Source organism: Ctenocephalides felis, unplaced genomic scaffold, assembly GCF_003426905.1.
Source record: "Ctenocephalides felis isolate EL2017-DRISC unplaced genomic scaffold, ASM342690v1 CF-g0.4_SCAFFOLD_03570, whole genome shotgun sequence".
Lineage (NCBI taxonomy): Eukaryota > Metazoa > Arthropoda > Insecta > Siphonaptera > Pulicidae > Ctenocephalides > Ctenocephalides felis.
Window position 1 is genome coordinate 11969964 of NW_020539724.1, and position 24290 is coordinate 11994253.

Sequence of the window (24290 nt, forward strand, 5' to 3'; positions counted from 1 at the left end):
GTACTCAAAAGTTCTATATAGGTACTTCCAAAAACGTTTTATGTCCTAAATTTTATTATTATTCAAAAATTTGCTACACTCCAATAGTTACTATTATATTTTAGCTATCAACCTTATATAAACTATATGAGCACTTCAGTTTATTAATAAAAACTGAAAATAACAATTTTGAACAGGATTCTCATTTTATGGTTTAATTTACTACCCTGTGCACTCATAAATCAAGTTATGGTATCATTTTTCACATTTACGAGTATAGTGCCATTATTAAATTTCTGAGAGTTTAAAAATTAAATTTTTTATCATACTTGAAATATATAATAAACTAAGTAGTCGTAATTGCATTTCATCTTATTAAATCATAATTTATTTTGAAGAACTATCAAAAAAAAAAAATTATACTAATTCATTGAAATAATAATAATTGTAATCGAGTAATAATCATAATAGTAGAAACAATTCTGAATTATATCAATATTAAACTTTATACTTTAACCAATTGTGGTTTACAATCTTTTTCAAACCATACTCCCTCCCCTCTAATAAAAAAATAGGTTGTGATTCCCTCATCTTTTTAACAATTTACTTTGATAATCAGTCTACTAATATTATTAGTTGACACTACAAATTATTGCAAAGTGATTTCTAATGTCAGTTATGTGAAAATACAAAAACTAGGAATTTTTTATTTATTTTTTAATATCATTTCAATAATTTTGGGTTATTTGGCACGCTTCACAGGTTGGAAACCGCGGCTTCAACCATTTACAAATCTATGATTTAATAATATGAAATAAAACCAATAAAATTAAAAAAAGCGATATATATATATAGAGTTGTATTTTGGAACTGGTCAATAAGTGCAAATATTAAATAAAATTCAATTAATACTTAAAATTGCATGACTTAATTATATTACCTTCTTTGCTTACAATATAATTTCAGTTGTTTTTGTAAAGTATAGTTTGGTATATATAATCACATTTTTATATGAATATGTGTATATATAATATAAGCATCTATTTATATACATTTTTTATTTCAAATTTTTCATTTTTATCCCAAAAGTGCCACTTCCAGCGAGTCATTACAAAATTGAGTACTGTAAGGCTTTGTTCAATTTAGAAGGCGACTAAAGCCGTCTGTCGAATGTCGGGAGACATTTAAGGGTGTATTCGCCCCGTATACGTTTTCTGACACCCACTTTAAATAAATTAATTGCTTTCATCGTTGAGATTTCGAAAGCTAGAAGCAAAAATCGACCCTTTATCGAACGTAGGTTCAATGACATTTTGCAACCCATGATCCGAGGCGAGCAGGTGGTTAAGTCACAAATTAGACCACTGGCTAATAGAACTACATAACAAATAATTTTCTTTATATTAATTGATTATGGTTGAATTTTTTAATTCAATAATCTATTGAAAATTTGTCTTTGATAAAAATCTAGTAAGAATCCAATAAGAAATCTGGTAACGATCTGCCAAAACTCCGTATAATGAATAACATATACTAATTGTTCATATGATACGATAAATTTGTTACAAATATATATTTGTTCATTTCCAAATTTATAATTTATCTTAATTTATATGTATTTTCCACATTTTGTTGAATATCAACCCCGTACAATATATTGTTCATAAAAGTTCATTTTTTAAATTTTGGTTCAATTTGTGAGTTCTATTGTATCTGGATAATTATAATTTTATTTTTTTTAAATACGAGAGTATTATTAGGATCATTGCTTTGATATCATTCAAAGAAAATAATTTTCGCAAAGGAATTAAGGGCGCAATAATTCAAGAAACAAATATCCATCCTATACTTTGGATTATGAGATATAAATTTTGTGAATTGAAAAAACATTTGAATAATTTAGTAGATCTACGAGTGTGATCCAAATACAAATGCAGAAACAATTTGTAGAAAACTACAAATTAAAAATTATTTTTTCCCTAATTTTCAACTAATTTTACGATTGAAGTCATAAATGTAGAAGTAGGAGTACGAATATGTGTCCCAGTCCTATGGTAAATGAAATAAATCTTGAAGTATAGAAAAATTATTTATAAATCACTATTATTTATCAAAAATTATTCATCTAAATTTTACCTCGGCTAGATGTCTATAAGAGCAATGTGCTTTCAGGGCAATAAATTATCCGTCAACTCTTCTTTCTTGAGACAATGTGGGAAAATGAGCTTTTCACTTCAATATTGTGGCTAGACTGCGATATATCACGTCCGAAGGCAATTTGCAGCAATTTTCTTTAATTAATAAAGTACATTAATTAATTAATAAAATGCAAACAAAGCATATTTAAAATCAGTAATAGGACACCAGCTTTAATAAACTCAGGAATAGAGTAGTACTTAAATGAAGACTTCAGATTTAAAAAAAAATATCTTGTTTTTCAAATACATTAATCAAATATTATAGGATTTAGTATCAAAGATTAATTTCAATAATTCAGACAAACTCATTTGCTCATTTTATACCTTTTTACCAAACTACATCATATTGTCATGATTTACTTTAGATGTGCTCTGCTTCTATGATAGTCATCGGTATCAAAAATGAAACAAATACATTGCTAGTAATTTGAAATACTGGCATATGTAGTAAACATAATTCTGTGCCAAAATATTTCCATTTCTCTACATTTTGCATATGAATTTCTTCATGTAATGTTAGAATTTCAACGAATTCGTGGGTGTCAGATATCCGAATATAAAGGTATTTGATTACAGCACTTAGCGTTTGACAGAGGTCCGATTATCGAATTCTATTGACGATGTTCCGGTATTTAATTTAGCTGAATTTCAAATTCAATACCCGCATATTTTTTGCCAGAACCTACACCTTCATTTATTTCGACACCTCTGACATTCGTATGGGGGGGATCATTAACGAGTCCTTTGAATTACACGTTAATTATATTTGGTCGGGAGGATATGGAAATTGATATAGTAATGGGTTTTGGGGATTTTATTTTATAATATTTATATTATTTTGTCATGGGTTTTGCACAAACATCACCGTATAATTATTTTTTTAATCTTGTAAATCCACCATGAGCCATATTTTTTTTTAAATTTTGTTCAACATTCATAACCCTAATTGCTTTTTTAAATTCACCTATTGTCTTTTAACTCAATTGATTCCATATTTTAAATATATACTAAAGCACCTATTTTTATTTGAAAGTCCTGAATATCTATTACTCTATTTTTAAAAAATATTACATGGCACTAACTTTTATCAAATTCCTAAAGACATTCTCCTTATCTAGGACTCCATACGTGTCTGAAGTATCGTCCAAACTTAGGACTTGAAATATCCTATTTATTCTAAAAATATTCACTTCGAGAAAAAGTTTCCAGAAAGTAAATTGAAGAAAAGTCATTTGGTCAAAAGTTCATATGATATCCAGCGTCTAGGTCCCTATTTCGAGGACCCTTGTCAACCCACGCACAAATTATATACTATTCACTTGATATCTGGTCAATTTCCTAAATCCACTTAAGGAGAGATTTTTATTTGGATTGAGGGATTTTTCAACTAATGAAATTGGGACAGATTCTTCGATAGGTTGTTTGTTTTTACTAAATACACATAAGGTAGGATTTATTCTTAACAGCGCCTCAGTTAATTGCAACTGACTTTTTTCTGACTTTTAGCTGAGTCAACAGTTAGTTGATATAAAATAATTGAAAACGTATTATTAATTTAAAATTAATTACTATGTATTCAAAATAATGAATGCATTGTTTTACTTATTTCATCTTGTCATCTATCTTGGCTCTATCCAAACAATTTTCAATATTGTTCGCAGAAAATGATGTATGTATAACGCAACTCTATGTTTATTTTTAAGTTCCAACTTCTAGCTAAATAAACTCGTATGTGAAATTGGAAATGATACTTAGTTTACTCATATTAATATATATATATATATATATATATATATAATATATATATATATATATATATTAATATTGGGTGGTCCTTAATATGGACATTTTCGAATTTACTTGCTCCCAAGGGCTCAAATGGCTCCAAATTGATAAAAAACAATTCTCTGAAAGTTTTAGCTCTTAATGTTGTCTTAATGGTATTCTACATAGAGCGATTCAATCAAAGTTTTGTATGGAAATAGCATGAAAAAATTTTCAAAAATTTTGCGGAGCGTCGAATTTTCAATAAAAAATGACACAAATTTTCACTTTTAATTAATTTGTCGCTAAGCTATACATAAAATTTTTTTTATTTAATTTTCAAAATTTTTTTCATGCTATTTCCATACGAAGTTTGATTGATTTGCGCACTATCTAAAAGATAATTATAAAGAGCTAAAACTTTCAGAGAACTGTTTTTTATCAGTTTGGAACCATTTGAGCCCTTGGGAGCAAGGAAATTCGAAAATGTCCATATCAAGGACTACCCTTATATATATATATATATATATATATATATATATATATATAATAAATAAATACTGCTGTTTCATAAAAGTTTTATTTGAATTTACTGTTCAGAAAGTCCAAATTAATAAAAAATCGAGAATTCATCTATCAAATATATATACAAATATTTTTATTAAATCGTTCAACAATAAATATTTTTCATTTTCAGACTACGTTGCAAAAATTTATTGCTTTTTCCAAATCCAATGCAAAAATAATTAAAGTCTCTATATTTACAAGAGAGTAACTTATTATAATATAAATAAAATAGAAAAATATTTTCATGTAAAAGAAAATTAGTTTATATAACGTTATATTTAAGAATTTATTTAAAAAAACATACCAGGCACCTCTGTCTGTCTGAGATATGAAAATAATGTATATATGTAAATAAATAAATAAATAAAAAAAAATTAAATCATTTTCATCTACAAAAACAAATTATGTTAAAGAATATATCCAAAATAAACTTATGAGAATGATGAAAGTATTTTTTTATTTATTTTATTGAAATATGTTATTGATGATTACCATTCAAATAATATAGTCTTCATAATATGGAGATAAATATTGATAAATGATTACATGGTTATTTTCAAAAATAAATAATAAATAGAAATAAGCAACAAAAAATATATCCAAACCAAAATTGATAAATCATTTTAGATTTATTTACGATTACAATAACTTTTCTTACGGAAAGTTAATAAATCATGACGATTAACATATTTACTTCAAATTTATATGATTGTTTGATAACACATGATTAGCAAATCTATTTGAAAAACTAAGGTAGGTTAAATTTAGAAAATGCACAATTTTCTCTTATATTGAAATTGTTTGAAGAATATATGAAATTAGGTTTTTAATATTTTGAAATATTAAATTTTGAAAATTGAAATATTTTCCGAATCTCAAACTATTTGCCTGATCTATATGAGATATATAATCTTATGTGCAAAAATGTTATGGTAAATCAGATAATATATGCTATTAGATTTTTAGTTCAAATTTTTTGAATTATCTGTCGGCTCTAAATAAATAATTATTCATAGAATGCATAATTTTCTAAAGTGCAGAATAGTGCTGATAAATCAACAAATATATAATTCAGATTTTTAATTAAATTGTTTTAAATTATCACCCGGCTTTCGACCAATTTGCTTGACTATAGCTTGCTATAGATTTTCATTTAAAATTTTCGAAGTTATCACCCGGCTCTCCCACTATTATCTTCATATTCTTTCATCGCACAGTTATTTCCCTGAGCGCGTAATTCTTCCCCTGACCCGGACCGCAATTGCGCCGCGGAGGGTAGGTCGCCTCTCGGTCAGTAGAGTTCCCTGCCCATGGCTTATCGAGCGCCATCGCCGATCGTAAAAATAAATGACCAGCATAGTTTTCTTATGAAGCCGACCGACTACCCGCAGAGTGGTGGTGTACTGGCTGATTTTTTTATGTAAATCAGTGACCCATATATTGCGAATATATATAAACTCGACTTTGACGCTAGAAGTCAAACGGCGCAGATTGCAAATCATAGGTTTTTATAGAGCTACGGACAGTTGCATCGGGGTTAAAAGCTTCGTGACACATTTGTCAGTATCGCTGGTTGTTTTGTGATTTATTCATATTGTATATGTATATATAATAAATTGAATCTAGCGTAATCTCTATACCGTAGGTAGCAAAATCGATTTCTAGTGAATACTCGTTATACGTCGAGTTCAAACAACTGACCCCTAAATGAGCAAAATGTAAATTTCCACTTCAATAGATTATTAGATGCATTAAACGGTTGCAGATTAGGTACATTGAATAACAGCAATTGATTCGATATATATATATATATATATATATATATATATATATATATATACGAGTATATATATAGTGTAATTTAATTTACATAGGAGAAACAAGCCAGAACTTAATTAAACGTTTACAACAACATAAAAACAATTCAAAAAGTTCGAGACAATTTAAAACTATGCTTGCGGACCATATTTATACTTTAAAACACAATATGGACTTTTCTGACCGACTATATATATATATATATATATATATTATATATATATATATATATATTATACACAAATAGGGTATCCCAGAACTCAACATCAAGCCAGAATATATGATAGTAATGATCATAAACTGCTTTGAAAAATTTATGGAAAAAATATGTTTATTTAAGCTCTGGATTCGTAATGGTAAATATTATTTCTAAGACCACAGACAAAAATAATGACACAATTGACCCAAGTCTTCAATAATTAAGGTTTTTTGTAGGCCTATGAATTAAAAAATTTTAAAATTGGATAACTTTAAGAGACCCTTTTTTAAAAAATATATACTAAAGTCTTTTTATCAAAAGTTGTCGCATATTTATTCTTCTAATATTTTTCATATTTTATCTACATATGGGTATATAGGAGCAAAAAATATGCAGAATCTAAATACTGGCTTAGAGATAACATATTATGTCTAGTTGACCTTTTACATTTTGTGAGAAGTGGAAGACAAATGATTTTCCTTACGACAATATTATTTTGTGAGATTTTGTGGTTTTATACCATACTTTCTATTTTTTAGAAAAAATCTAACAATATTTTATTCATTAGATCATTTTTATAATAAATGATAGAGTTGAATAATGAAAAAAAAACAGATTAATCTGACTAAAATAAAAATGTATTAACATTTCTTTACTAATTTGAGTTAAGTCCGAAAAAAATCTTTTTAGTATCACATCCCAAACGTGAAAACCCATATATTCTGCAAAGACTTTTTCTGTCGTTTTTTCCTCCTGCAACATCACATGATAAATTTAACTAATAAACCAGACTTTGTTCAATATCAGAAATTTATTAGGTCTTTTTCATTACTTTAACGTCAGATTATAAAGAGTAATAGCTACTATTTGTATCTAGAAAACTCGTATAGATTCAGAGTTCGAGGTTACTTCAGAGTGATTTTCAATATATCTTTGGCCATCATTCTATTTTTTTTATCTTTTCGATTTTTTTCGATTTTTTTTATAATTTTCTTAATATCTATCCATTGATAAAGGTTCAAGCTATTCCTCAATGAAATAATATTTATCGTATCTATTTTTAGGAAACTTGTATTGATATATTTATACATGTTTCTGTTTCTTCCTGATTCGATATTGTAGGTATCTGCGAACCTTTGATTAAATATTGACATGGTCTATATGTGAGTACATGAATTCATTATGGGCTTGTGTAGTATCGAAAAACATCGGTGTTTCTGTTCATTAGATAATTGGCGAAGATCTATTTTTTTACTATATCTGCCATACAAGATTCAGAGGAAACTATAAGGCCGTAATAAGGCGGACCACAAATTGATTTATTTTGTTCAGTGCTAAACTTTTATGTTATCAACCTCATGGTTATCTGTAAAAAGATCACATTAAAACATAATTCATTTGTTTAACAAATTCCATTACCATTTGCACTAAAAATAAAAGTTTTGTGCAAATGACATGACAAAAAAACTGTCCTTTATCCTTGCATATAATTCCCCAAGATGTATTCCACTTTCAGCCCATTATTCGAAGATCGAGGCATTCTCCAAACACAATAGTCGCTATTTAAAAAGTTTCCTTTTACGAATCTATATCTGTGTAAATAAAAACTTTTTCTATATTCCTTCTTCCCGATTTTTTCCCTTTATCGAATTCACCATTAAAACTCTGTATCATTTCAAGCAGACACGTTATTAGTTTATCTGAAGTCCTTGGTAATTTGGTTTTTCCTTTGAAAGGGACCTTGTTCGTATGTGCGTGAAAGAGATTCATCATTTGCCACAAAACAAACATTGAGTTCCGATGAAAAGTTTGGTGGAAAATTCTGTACGAAAATAGTTAACAAGTTGTTGCTCGGATATTGAGTTTCTATAGTTGGGAGTTGACGTACTAGTAATCCTATAGATGTAAGAGGATTTAGAAAAAAATACAAAATTATTTATTTATTTATTAACTTCCCGTAGGGCAAGTGATAGTAAGCAAAAAATCGAAAATAAAATTTTTTATATATCTTTACGTTTTAGAGGTTTCTGAACATTTTGGCATACCTTAGAAAAAATGGATGTATGTGTGTGTGTATGTGTGTGTGTGCGAATACAAATTTTTGTCGACGATTTCGGGAAACCGGTGCAACCGATTTCAATTATTCAAAAAACATTCGATTCCTATTAATAAGGACACGTGCTGATTAGTTTTTGGTATAGGCAGGTCAAGCCATTCCGAAGATACTACGCAAAAAGTGCCAAAAACGATAACTCCGTTTTTAATAGAACGGAGAGTCCGATTTCTGTAATTCAAAAAACATTTTACTTGTATTGACAAGATGAAGAACTGATTAAATTTTTGGGAAGGCAGGTCCAGCGGTTATGGACTCTCAATAAAAATAAGGTAAAAAAATGTCATTTGGCGGTCAAAAATGTTTATTGGACATATGTACATCAAATTATCAGATATTTTATAGAGATTTTAACAATAAGTATAAATTTTGTTTACATTCCTAAGGGTTCCGTACCAATGTTTATTCATTAGACGGTGACGCAGCGCTTACGCGCTTCGATATTTCGTCTCTATGCAGTTAAAGCAGTACGATTGCTTTGAAAAAAAGTTCAGAATTTCCAAAATATTTCAAAATAATTTTTTCTGCAAAAAGTCTTTTTTTCAAAAAAAGTAAATTTTTGTCAAAAATTTATAGTTTCTCAAAAATCTAATTTTTCCAGAGTAAATGTTTTTCAAAAATGTTAATCTTTAAAAAAAAAAATTGGTACAAAAAATCCAGAAATTTGCCTTAAGGCACGATGCCATGCGCCCCACTAGTTTTATATTCATTTAAGTAATAAGGGGCTGTCCGTTTTTAAGGATTTTTGTATCCTTTCCTCTCTCTTTGTGATACGTGGTGATATTTAAAGTTTTTAATAAAAAAATACATGTTTTTGATAGATATTTATCTTAAAACAAAATCTCTTTAAATAAATATATTTAAAAACGATTACCATGGTATTTTTCCTGCTTATAAACTTCTGCAAGTTTGTTTTCGTCAGAAACTCGTCGATTTGCTAATTTTGTGATATTTGGCTGGTAAAAATCTTTGCATTGAAAAATGTTTCACAAAATAACGATATTACTACTCCAAATAGCTTTCGATCTTAATTTATTTGAAATGAATATTAAATTGAACAACAATTTAATTAACTTGATGGAACTCATGTGCAGTTCTTAAAATAGAAATAGTTTCTAGTTAAAACTTTAATTCATCACAGATGCAAATTTAAAACATGACAATATTAAGTGCAAATTGGTTTAGTTATAAATATGGTAATTGGATAAAACACAAACACTTCAATTCAGTATATCTTTATCTTTACTAGACAATATCTTTCGAATAAAATACAAGTCGGATTCTATCCATGTTCCAAATGTAATTACATTAAAATAAGTATAGGGAAGAATTGCAGAAAAGAAATCTGATCTGAAACGTTGAAATTTCCAATAATTGAATTTTATCAGCTTCTCAGTTTCTTTTACACTTTTCTCTTTATGTATTATAAATATATTACATGTTCGTATTGGTACAAAATAAACCTGAATTGATTAAATATACACACACATGTGTGTATATTTATATTTTAGGCAAAATGCTAATGACAGTAATTACTTTAGATTTATAGTCAAACAAATGTTTCACTAATCTATGATTTATGTTATGTCATTATCAATATGTAACATAAATTTATTTGTTCCCGATAAAACAAAAACGAATGAAATCATATTTGGTCGCTATCGAATTAATTGCTTTTTATCTTTGTAATATATTAAGGCTATAAATTAAAATATAGTAGAAATATTTGCACCATTTATATGAATCCATTCAAAATATCTTCCAAAAATTCTTTTAAAAATTCTTACAAAATATTTTTTGGTTAGAGCACAGTATTATACGGTCTATAATTGCAGATTTTTTGTTGTATTTCATAATTACGTGGCGGTATACAATAATATTAGAAAAATTTTCATGTAAGCCATGGTAATTTTATTAGATAATTTAGTTAAAATTGTAACAAGAAAACGTAATGTATCAAAGAAGTTTTTTTGTCAATGTTCCTGAAAAGGCACTATTTTTTATATCAATATATGCCATGGCTTTATATCAATATAAGCCAACTTTTTTCTCGCCTTACCAAATCGCTTCTGTGACCTATATGTTTATTGTATTCAATATTTTTCATCCTCTAAAATATTTTCTGACCCATATTTATTATTGTAAAAACGATATAAAATATCTACTATTTTTTACATTTCAGATGGTGAAAATGATGTTGACTGTGGTCGTCGTATTTACCGTATGCTGGATGCCGTTTAATATTTTAATGGTGAATATTACTGAACCCAAAACAAATTTCCCTTCCTATAACCTTTTTCTAAAATGGTCTTAAGGAGTGGAAGTTATGATTTTTCCTCTTTATTATTTGAACAGGTAAAACTGTTTTTGCTTTGATCTCTCCTTTGTAAAGTTGTTTGTCGTTTATCCATGTCGGGGAGGATTGGGCAAGCCTTTCTTTTTATGACCCAAGAGTCGTATATAATGACCGGTCAATAAATCGCTTGGTATCGATTTATTTACTCTTAAATGAAACATGATTGCTTTTATGTTCTATTTTGATTACTTGGTGTTATTTTCGGCTTTTTATCAAATAAAGCAAAATTAAAATATAGTTGGTTGACAGTAGATTTATTGTATAAAATTTCATTTTATGGTTCAAATGTTCATTATATAAATTTTGTTAAAGCTTATCACGACACATTCAACACTCATTTTTTTATTGTAATTTTTTTTGATAAAACTTTGTAATTCTCTTGCAATTGTATTTCACATTTGATAATCTGTTTAACAATAACATTTGCATCTGAACATTTTTGTTCAGCAGATATCATAAATAAATTATTTATATCTGTGATCGTTTGCCGTGAATTGCATTGAAAACGGAAATTATTAATTGGAATGCAAAATTAGATTTTTCAATTCCTTGTTTTATATCGATGCATTTTTTAATTATATTTTTCAATTCTTCGTTACAACTAATGTAATATTAACCTTTTCAATATTTTTCTCAAAGCGACTTATAAAATAACGTAATATAATATTAAATCTCATGTTTGTCAATATTTTTTCAAAAATAAGAGGAAAAAATAATGAAATTTAATATTTAAATAATTTATTATTAATTAATAGATAATAGCATTAATAGTTTACCAAGAACATTTATTGGTTATATTTGTAGTAACATAGTTTACTTGTTACATATTTAGGAGCAGTTAGAAGTAATTTCATAAAATTGATTCTTATAGATATTTATAATTCAAAATTTACACAATGTTTTTTTATAAATTATTAATAGAAAATATAATTAACATTTTTATTAAATATTTAGTTACATCTTAGGTAAATTATATATTTTGCCATCTAGATGTTTTAGGCTAATCTCAAGTATCTGGAAAGTTTATTTTAAAATAGTTCAAGAATATAATACCATTTGCCTAAAGTTCGTGAATGTGGGGTCAATAGTGATATTGTTGGGTGAATATTATAATATTCAGCCCAGCTTCAGCAACGATCTAACCACGATTTGTTTCTACTGGGTTTGATATTAAATAATCAATATAATAATATCAATAGTAGTCTGTCTGAAGTCAGGTCCATGGTAAAAGAGGACCAAAATTTAATGATTCCTTTTTCTTTCCTTGTTTGTTATTACCTTTACCATTTTATACTCATTAGTTATTTGTTTGTTCACTTATGTTTTTTTTTCAAACTGTTGCTCCCATGCTTCCTGATCCTATTTTCCACTTTTCAGTTCCCTGTACTTTCTGTTGTCGAGTAAGTTGTCAATCTGCTGCATTCTTCTTTACCACATTCCTTTCAGTTCTTCCATTTTACGTTCGACGACATCATGTAGGATGCACTCTTTTTGCAGAATGGGTCTGATTCAGTTTTCTTTTCTTTTCATAATCGTACTCAGTACAAATTTTGCTTCTTCCACTCCTTCAGCACTTCATCATTGGTTACCTTATCTCGATATAATCAGTATATCATTAATTTTATTACCACTTAACATAATATTAATACATAAATGCTGAATTTTTTTGGCATCATGTATCCTTTAGGGTAGACATAAACCATTTGGGTAATCACCTATCTAGATAATTTCTTCTTTAGGGTAGACATAAATCATTTGAGTATTCACCAATCTAGATGATATGAACTAATATTATTTGGTCTATACAAATTTTTAGGCACAAATATGTACCGTCTCATATTAAAATATGACATAATTGAATTTTTCTCTAGGTGATATGGACTAACGACGAATCCCTCGGAGGTTGGCCTCCCCTGCCGTACGTGTGGTTTTCCTTCCATTGGCTAGCGATGTCGCATTCGTGCTACAACCCAATAATCTATTGTTACATGAACGCACGTTTCCGCGACGGATTCGCTATCCTGCTGAGTCCAGTGCCGTGCGTAGGCAAGCTGTTCAGGGGGCGCAGGCGGACGGGCACCGAAAACGGGGGCACCATTGGCGGAGGCACGTCTGCCAGCATGGGAGATCATAGATATGGACATCCGATGTTTGGTGAGTCTTTTTCATATTGGTTCGAGGGAAACATCTGGGTGCATTATTGTTTTTAGATTGTATAGCAACGTGGTATTGATTAGTCTGTATAACAAAATGTAGAGACATCCATTAGGAGTTGGTATTAACTTACCAAAAGAGGAGTCTGTTTTAGTAAGGTGACCATACTCCCGGATTGGCCGGGACGGTCCCGGATATCCACATTGTGTCCCGTATTATTTTAAAGCAGATTTGTACTGCATTTATATCTTTTGTCCCCGATTGTCCAGGTTTTTCAAAAATTAACAGATAAATTAACAAAAATTATGGAAACAAACGAACAAGTGCTAATTTTTGCAAAATATTTATGAATAGAATTGAATAGAATATTATAAAAGGCTCAAAAGCGCAAAAAACGTATTGATCCATATAAGATATGATATATCATAGATAAAAAAGTATGACATGTAATCGATTAATATAGTTCTCACTAAAAGTCCGCAATTATTATCAAAAAAAAGATTTATATAAGAAAACTGTTATTATTAGCAAAACTAAAAATTGCCGTCCCGGTTTTAACTTAGAAAAATATGGTCACCTTAGCTTTAGGTTGTTTAGCAACATGGCATTTATTTGCCTATATAACAGAATGTAGATGCTTCCAATAAGAGGTATTACAAACTTCCCGAAAGTAAAGTTTGTTTTCATCAGAAAATCCGATTTGCTGATTTTATGTTTTCTCGCAGTTTCATTCTAATTCGCAAGTCATTCTAAATCGTGCAAGACCGAAATTGAAAAACGTATGACTATGAGCCAAAATCGAAACTTTTGCCAGCGTTTTGAAAAACAGCTCCACCAGGTTCCATATTTCTTCCAAAAATTTGAAGGTCAATTTATGAAACTTGAAAACTCGATTTGATTAATTTTTGGCAAAAGATCCCTAAAGATCATACTTGGTAAAAGATCGAATTTGGTGAAGATAGATTTGGCCAGATTATTGAATAATTTCTTTAGTAATTTTAATGAAACTTTGTTTGATAATAGCGTTCATGGTCTAAAGAAGCGCTGGGCAGCGCTTTTTAATCATTGCCTCAAACATTTTTTGTTTAATTTGATATTACCTCCATGGCGAAAAAAGGTTACCACCTACGTAGCAAATACAGTGAATATCAACTAAAAATACATACTTTTAACCGCAAAAATTCCATTTCTTCCCCATTTGAGGTAATTTACCCCGGTTCCTCGATCACTGGTCTAATATATATTACTGTATTCATATAAGTGAATTGCAATAACTTTCTTTTTAGCATTTTCCAATTCAAAAATATGCAAAGCTATGAATAAGGCTCACTATTCGTTCTTACAATTAAAGTTTTATAATTGATCTAGTAATTTTTAATATATATTAAATTTATGCGAAGCATCTAAATCAATTTTAATGCATAAATCATTCTACATCTTTCATAAGTTTTTAGAAAACTTCTCACTAACTAAATTAAAACTTACTATGATGATCAAGATGCACGCTTTGATTTTGAATATTTATGAATTTCGTCTACTAAATTAAAAAAAAACTGATTTTTTAATATTTGTTGCGTCAATTTCTTGGAAGTTTGGAAATTTATTAATTAATAAAATCAATGGATTTTAATTAAAATTTTAAAATGTGCTTCAACCTACTAACGAAGTCTATTATTGATCAAACAGTATTTACGAAACTTTAATTGAATTCTTTGACATTATTATAAGTTTCTTAATTGCAATTGCATTTCTAGTGATGATTAAAAGTAAATCTATCGCGTTGCAGCAATTGAACTCTATTTTCAAACATTTTTTCGATCAATAACTGCAGCAAAAATAATATAAAATGATATTATCATATAATTCTCCAAAAATAAACACCATAAGCATTTCACATTTTAGATATTTCTCAGTAATTTTAAATAATATATTTCTAACCACAATATTTAAAACTTTTACTAAAACTTTTTTCTAATTATGGTTGCACATTTATAATCGATTAAGAATTTAAAATACACTTTATTTTTAGACTTATATAGTAGGCGATATAATTACGAATAATAAAACTTTGTAAATTACTCCTTATCGCGTTTATATAGTATAATTTCATAAACGTGCTCATTAACATGGAAAGCTTAACTTTATTTCTTGATTTAATTGCAGACTTATGTAACTTTCTAGAAATGAAGTAATATAAAACTTAATCAATTAAAACAAATCTATACTTTGTTTCAAAAACAAATAAAATATAAATTAAACTTTATAATTAATTGTAGCCATAAATTATGGTTCGAAGCACATTATGCTTCAGAAAAATTTAGCAAACTTTAAAACTCCACTTTTTTTTAAAAAAAAATCTGTTTAGTATGAATAATAAGAAAAGCCTCATTTTTCTTCAAACTTGAATTTCAACTTCTCTTATTATCAAGATTGAATTTTGTTTTGAATAAATAAAAAAATAAAGAAGGAAGGAAAGATTTTTTGAGAAAGCTCTTAACTTCTGAAGTTCAAAATTCATAATATTCATGTATACATGAATGCATATACAGATTCAGAAATCTTTTACCATTTCCCTCATAAAATCTCAATCCCAAAATTCGCTTATGAGAAAATTGTGAAAGGAGGATCTGTATTGAGTGCGAATACGAAAACGTTCTTTTTATCACCAAGAGTGTGTGAAAGATTTAATTCGTCTTTTTCAGCTTGCTTGACTGACTTTCTATTGAATATATGGTATCTATACAATTTTTTGCTGTTCAATTCATAAGCTTCTTGGGTCTGACCCTCATTCCTTTCATAAATATGGCACAAATATTCTAGAATTACTCGCTGATACATTGATGCTCTATTTATTATTTTCAATATGTTCCATGTAATAGTTGACAACGAAAGCATTTTTTTGTTAATATTGTTTTATGTATTTTATCAATCTGGTTTGCTATATGACAGATAAGTTATGAAAGAAAAACATGAGTTGAAAACAAAAATAAAAGAAATATAAAACGTGTGCATTTTTTTGGCATATCGAAAAATTTATTGGGGCGCCTCGCTGAGCCAATTTCTTAACAAGTCTTCTTATTTTTAAACTCATTTCAAAGACTTATGTTTTTTAAATATGAATTGTTGATATTCAAATATTCGAAAGCAAGAGTGTGTTTTTTTAAATATCAACAAAAGTAATGCCAAGTAAAATATTTGAAACATTCTTTACCCAGACCTGGGTCAACTCTGTATAGAATTATATCAAGTCTGTTCAGCTTATGGTTATATTAGAATTATGAAAATATGTATAGGACATGTGATCGCTCAAAATCAGATGATGAAACGAAATTTATCATCAATCATTTAATATGTGACAGATGTATTTGTTGAACTGATGGATTATGTTGTTAAAACATAATCGTAATCTAAATATTGGAATCATATCAATATGAAGAATTTTGCAGACATGTCATTATTAGGTTTTTCATTAGACGAGGTCAGTTTGAAGAAGACTGAAGAAGAAGCTGCCCAAAGAAAAATATGGAGGACCCTTAAAACTATAACTTTATGTGAACAGAATAGTAGAATCATTTATTGAAGTGATTCTCTAAATATCAATGTAATATTCATCAGATAAATTAACATGTGTGTTTGAATGTGTGTGTGTATGTATGCGAGTGAATGACATAAGTCAAATAGCTCATAAAATTGTCATGTATTCTGATTGCTATTGAAAATAAAATTAAAGAAAAAAAAATTTGGACGTTGAAAATCATACAGGCAGTGTTTTTGGATATTTTATCCAATGTTTGACATGATTTCAAAATTATGCTCATAGATGTATTTAGGAAATGCAAAAAAAGTTGAATAGACTGAATGAATACCATATCATTCTTATTTCTGTACTTCGTATTTTTGAATATTCAATTTTATTTTTGTTAAATTTGTCACACGGCTGAAATTATTTTAAAAAAGCGTGTGAACCGTCGTCCGTGCTGTTTTGCATATATAATAAATAAAACCATTCATTCAAATAATTCAATTATCTTCCAACGTCATCAAACTGGAAAACTGTAAATGGATGCTAAAACCGTGCTTTTCACATTTCAATTAAACCAAATAAAGTTAATTCACATAAATTACTGGATTTATAAACTATTATTTCAGCAGCTTTTACAGAAACACGTGACACGTAATCCTTCGTAACTTTTATGGCGGTAGAATAATCTGATTCTCGGGTCATAAAGGCAGCAATTTTTTATTTTACCGATGATTTCGTTTATTTATTTTTTCAAGATGACATAAAATCCTTCATTTGCCATAAAATCGTCATTGAGCGTTATTGTTCGCTACTAAAATGTTTACGACATTGTATTGACGGAGTAATAAAATCTACGTGTCGCGAATTAATGGAAGCATTTAATGATGAAGATTTGCTGTACTTTGGCAGACAAATATAATATATATATATATATATATATATATATATATATATACATATATTAATAACAAAGCCAATTTATATTACTCAATATATATTAGTGATCAATATAGGTTAGTCATGAAATACTTGATCTTCCTATTGTAATATACATACCCTAAATATTAACATTTGATACTAAAAATTTATAGCTATTAATAAAGCCTTTAACTCGGGCAAAACATCAATAAAAATCACGAATTTTTTTAAAACATTATTCAAAAACTCATACAGTTTGGCTATAGTTTTAGCCCTTTTTTCAATAGGACTAAAATTTAATTTATAAAACAAAATATGTACCAATAGTTTCAAAAATTACAAATGAAAAGTAAAAATTACTCACTATCTGTATATCCAATATTCATATTTTCTTATTTCTATGTGTGATTATTTGGTCCCGGATTTGCTGGTTCGATTCTTGCCAAATCTCGACATCAGGCAGCATTGATGTAAACTTTCCATTTGAGGTTATAGATCTCAAATATGATCTCAAGTAAAACTCGCCTCTCGTAGGTATAGCTGCAAAAAAAAATTATAAAATGTCAAACATATACTTCGAGTATAGTTAAATAGTCACAACTGGACTGGTTGCCATCCATTCAAAAAGCCATATAATAATGTCAACACAATTACTGAATGTTCTAGTACGACAGATTGTAATTAAAAGTATAACAAAAAATCTTCACGGCATTCGTAATAATCGTTCCATAATTCTAGATCATTGATGTTTTCATCGAATACAACCTAGTGCTATATCATCTTTTTATCATTCATTTTCCACTCATTGATCAATTACTTCCAATCCTCCACCGTCCTCCGAGGCATTCGTAATAATCGTTCAGACCTCTCGTTGCCGCCCAGGTCTGGAGCAGGAGCACATCGGCCTCCGTCGAATGAACACCTGCAGCACGTACATCAGCGTCAAGCGGAAATCGTCGCCGGCTCGTTGCCACTGCTCCTTGCTAAACGGCGGCAACTCGACGCAGTTCTCGCCCATGATGGTCCAGACGCAGGTGATGGCTGCGCCAATCTCGCGGGCGAATTCGCTGAGACGACCAGGGACTCTTACGGGAAATGGCGCCTCTTACGAGAACAAACTAGAGGCGTTCTCCGAGGACCAGATCTAGAGGTGGTGAAAGAGGAAGATGAAAGTGACTTGGTGTATTGTCATTGGTGATGATGGGGTGATGTAGGATGATATAATTAACTGAAGGTAAGAATTTCTAGATGCAAATTAATTTTTTTGGCATGTTATATAATAACTTACAAGCAAGATGTGATCGCGCTTTAAATTTTGTAACAATGACTAACAGATTTAAACACAGGTTTACAAAGTAGTTGTCGGTATTGGGTGTGTGCCATTTAGGATTTGTCGGTTTTCAAAAACCGGTTTTAAAAACCGGTTTTTTGGCGAAAATTATGGAATTTGAAAACCGGTTTTTAGTGGAAAAGTCGGTTTTTACTGTATAAATGGAAAATGACAAATATAGCCAAATATAAAAGATAGATGACAGCGTTTTGATTCTTGAAATCATATCGGTTCAATAGCATTTTATATCTTATAAGTCTGCAATGGTTTCCAGAAAGGTTTTGTATATATTAATTTGGATTTTTATACCAGGGTATATATTAATTTAAATCAGAGTCACTTCTTCTTGAAGAAATAACTTCCTCTACTCAAATTTAAAAAAAAAGTTTTAAACTCTAGAAGCCACAAATTAAAGAACAAAAGATTTAGAATTATTATATCAGGCTTCAAAAACAATTAAACATAATTTGGTCGCAAGTATGAGAGTATTTTTTATTTCAGGAAATTTTGTGAGTAAACAAAAGATACGTCTAAGTAGACGTTTTCAGTTTTTTAAAATCATATTTTATTAAATAAAAAAACAATTAGAATGTTTAAAATTAATTAATTAAAATTGCTCGGAACAGACAATACCCGAGTTTAGCTTAATTGTTTTTAAAATTAAAATTGATATTAACAAGCATGTATCAACATGTATCTAATATCTTTTTATATTTTTTAATTTAATGATTTTTCTATTTCAAAATGTATTATTTTTATTTATTCGAAAACTTTCATTTCACTATCATAAAAACATTTTCATTCTTATATGTGAAAATGATGCATGAATAAGGTATAATTATTTTCAAAGTTATTTAATCAAGATAAACTATTATTTTTTAGTTCTACTAATTAAAATTAAAATAATTTTGTTTACTATCTATAAAATTGAACAATAAATAAATTTAGCCAAGGACTGCTCTAAATTACACTAAATTTGCGGATAAATTACAGGATATTCAGATAATATACAGCAAAAATTTATTTTTATATAATATACGAAAACTGCCATTGTTGTCCAATGTATTTTTTACAGCTGGGTAATAAAGTTTAAGACAAAATGCCACTAATTAGAACTGTAATTTAGCTTCTAATTTAATGAGAAATTTTCTTAGGATAAGCACTTGCTACAAGAAATATAATAATTAATGTAATTTTTTAAATTTTCTCACATTAATTCTTTTATTTCCATGCTCGCACCAGGATTTTTGGGTGAAGTACCATGTACTATCAAATATTCAGTGCTATAAAATTCTAGTGATTCTGTGATGTAATTATATATAGTGACTGAGTGAAAATATCTTGTATATAAAAAATTATCAAAATGTTGATTTATGCCAAAATTAAATTATCAAATAGTATATCATTGCTGTTATGTCAACTCAAACTGCATATTGTGGATGATTTCATAATATTAGACCATTATATTGTTGATCATAAATTATCTATATCAATATAAAATTGAAGCACACATACATATATATGTAATAGTAAATTTAAAATTGTTACAAATATATTTGTTCATATATCCAGTATTATATTTTAATCTACAATGTACATAAAACATTTATTAAGAAATTAATTGTATAAGTATTTTGACCATTTGTTCATGGTTGAGTTTAAATTATTAATGTATACATATTTTATAATAAATCTAATATTTTATAATGATTATTTTATAATATTTATCTATACCTATGTGAACATGTGTATGTTAAATAGATAGATGATTTGCATTTTATGAAAATTCTAACTTCCAGTAATTGATTATTGTGTTTCATATAGCTTAGATTCGATTATCAGATTACATTTTCAAATATATAAAATAGAATGTGCAAAATGGTTATTGTATTTTTGTATTTTTCATTGTAACAAGGTAGACCGTCTTTATACATTATATAACATTTTAAAAGTATTTCTAAAATGGTTTATACTAAAAGAATTATAATCTGCTCATCCTTGTTTCTATTGATTTATATCAACAATTCTGTGAACTGCTGGGTAATTATAAGAATAAAATTAATATTTTCATTTAACAAAGGTTTTTTTAGATGCAAGAAACTGTAAACCTAATTATTGACTTTATAATGCCAATAAAATATTTGATGTTCAGATTAGATCATACATATAATAATATAGTCGTCATGAATTTTATGTATTATAAGTTAAAATATCTTTTAATTTATATTCACCTGTAATTTTTAATGAGTTGCAAAAAATATCTAACGTTTCTTGCAATCAACGTATAATTTTGAAAATTTATTTTTTTCTAAATCTATGTTTCTTCATATTTTAGATGAAATATAGACTTTTTCCTCTATCTTATAAAATAGAGTATATGAACAAGGATTACGGAATTCTTCATAGAGCAGATATTAAAAAAATTAATAGAACTGACACAATTTTAATTGTCAATGGGACGCTACTCAAAACTGTTGATGATCTTGTTGTAAGTTTTATAATAATTATGATATTGCAAAATTCTTATGCATATATAAACACGTTTTGGCTATAGTTCACCATTCAGCGAAACAAAAATTTATAATTAGCTCAAGAGTAGCGTTCCCGATTCACATGCTGGAGGTTCCGAGTTCGAATCTCCGGCCAGAATTTGAAAAAATATTAACTAGTTGGAATAATAATAGAATTATGAATTGTACTAATAAGATATGTATGTTAAATATAAAAATTAGATAATTAGAATTTAAAAATGAATTGAAGTAAGAAGTAATGAGAAGTATAGAAGAAAGAAGAAATAGTGGTTAGAAATGAAGTGAAGATAGTAAAAGAGAATGAGATAGTTAGTTAAGAAGTATAGAAGAAGAATAGGATTATATGAAGAAGATAGTATAAATTGAAGATTGTATATGACTGTATAGAATAATGTAGTGGCTAAATGCGCGAGTAAGCGAGGCCATAAAAAAAAAAAAATAAAAAAAAACTATTTTTTATGAATTTAGGCAACTGGTGAGATACTTAGGCATTCAAATGGTAAAAATAGACCAATGTTCCCGAGTGTTACTATAAACCTTGCCCTTTATTGTCTCCTAATGCAATAATTACCAACACTGGTTTTGTGGGTACTCTCATCAAAACATTCAGAAAACAAGCATATGACATATTGTTTTCACCTGACAACAAACTTCCACGATCTTGCCCAGTACCACCGGTTAGTAGACGTTGAAACTATTATTTTGAAATTAGCCGAGCATTGTTTGTTTTCTTTTATTTTTAATTTCAGGATAATTATTATTTATCCTTTCATGTTGATGCAAGCAAATTTCCAGCGTTTTTACTACCTGCAGGAAAATATATGATTCAAGGAAATGTCACCATGGATGGTATGCTCCTTGGAAAAGCACATGGAATGTTTGAAATCGTTGAGTACTATTCTGAAAAACAATGGGCCCGTGGATAAATTTATATATTATTTTTTGCATTTCACTTAATTTTGGATAAATTGCTTCAAAGTTCCAACGATTTCCACATAAGCCCTCTGATTGCTGTTGAAATTGGTTCCGCTGTTTTGATTTGCTCTGCCCATAATGATTTTATGATTTGATGTTATTTATAAATGGAAACTAGCTGTAAGTGGAATTCTGTCTTAAGGCAATTAGGGCATCGTGCCTTAAGGCAAATTGCTGGAACTTCCCGTACCAAAAATTATTTTTTTTTTTTAAAACGATTAACATTTTTGAAAAAAATTTACTTTGAAAAAATGAGATTTTTGAGAAACTATAAATTTGACAAAAAATTACTTTTTTTTGAAAAAAAAAAATTTTTTTAAAAAATTTTTTAAAAATTTTTTTTTTTTTGAAAAAAAATTTTTTTTTCTTTATTTTGACATATTGTGGAAGATCTGAACTTTCTTTTCAAAGCAATCGTACTGCTTTAACTGCATAGGGACAAAATATAAAGCGCGTAAGCGCCGCGTCGCTGTCTAACGCATGAGCATTGGTACGGAACCCATAGGAATGTTAACAAAATGTATAATTATTGTTAAAATCTCTATAAAATATCTGATAATTTGATGTGCATATGTCTAATGATCATTTTTGACCGCCAAATGGCCCATTTTTTTACTTTTTCCTCTATATCTCCGAAACCGCTAGACCTACCTTCATGAAAATTTTATCGATTCTTCATCTTGTCAATACAAGTGAAATGTTTTTTGAATTATTCAAATCGGACGCTCCGTTCTCTTAAAGTTGAGGTACCGTTTTTGGCACTTTTTGCCCCATATCTTCGGAACGGCTAGACCTGCCTTTGCCAAAAACTAATCAGCACGTCTCCTTATCAATACGAAGCGAATGTTTTTTAAATTATTCAAATCGGTTGATCCGTGTTCCCGAAATCGTCGACGAAAATTTGTATCCGCACATACATACACACACATACATACATACACACACACATACACACACATACACACACACACACACACACACACATACATCCATTTTTTCTAAGGTATGCCAAAATGTGTTCAGAAACCTCTGAAATGTAAAGATATATAAAAATTTCCATTTTTGATTTTTTTGCGATTACTATAACTTGCCCTACGGGAAGTTAATAATACATCGGCGCTAGAATTTCACGTTCCGAACCGGAGGTGAAAATATCATGGTAATTTTAAAATACCTCCCTTAATAAACCTGCCTACAAAAAGCAGTTTCCACATAGGTGTAATAGAAACATTATACACTTTTCTGACATGGCTGTGATTAAATTAATATGAGAATAATGAAAAATATAATGATAAAAACATATATTGTTTTTTTATAATAGAAATATGAAATAGCATTAATAGTCGTCGCTAATTTTTATATAAGTTCTACTGAAATTAAAATATTTGTGAAAGTTTTAAAATATTTTATTAAAAATTTACTTTATTCTAACAATCTATATTATCTAATATTTTGATTAGAATTTGTAAATAAATTTAATACGTATGGGTATATTTTTAATAATAATAATATTTATAATATATATATATATATATATATATATATATATTAACATTAGAAATAATTGTCATAACATTTAAATAAAATCTCTGCGTATTTATTTTATTTATATTCTTAGTTTCTTATTTGCTGTTTGTATTACACTAGTTTTTCGCTTTTCTTCTGTCAAGCTAAAGCTTTTTCAATAAAAATGAGAATTAGTAATGAATCTTTATACTTGTTTCAACATTTTATGTAACTTTTTAAAATGTACTTTTTTACATTATCAAAATAAGATTTTTTTTGACATATAAATAAATGTGCAAAATTTTCTCTTATTACTTCATTTTTTTTAATTCTTAATGTTTTTATCACAAAAATGGATC

At 28.1% G+C, this 24290-nt stretch overlaps 2 protein-coding genes across 4 annotated transcripts in view; both read left to right on the forward strand.

The window, feature by feature from the left end:
- LOC113383358 (transcription factor AP-2-epsilon) overlaps positions 1–24290 on the forward strand; it is a 540995-nt gene that overhangs the window by 476763 nt on the left and 39942 nt on the right. The gene's annotated exons all lie outside the window — the stretch shown is intronic.
- On the forward strand, positions 10825–21345 carry LOC113383361 (RYamide receptor-like). Of its 2 annotated transcripts, XM_026621632.1 has the most exons (4): positions 10825–10889; positions 12866–13148; positions 18453–18823; positions 20162–20418. In XM_026621632.1, the coding sequence occupies exons 1-3, from the start codon at positions 10830–10832 to the stop codon at positions 18785–18787; spliced, it is 678 nt and encodes a 225-aa protein (XP_026477417.1). In that variant the 5' UTR covers positions 10825–10829; the 3' UTR covers positions 18788–18823; positions 20162–20418. The 2 variants fall into 2 exon arrangements, with proteins under 2 accessions (XP_026477417.1, XP_026477418.1); XM_026621633.1 differs by lacking the exons at positions 18453–18823; positions 20162–20418 and adding an exon at positions 21255–21345.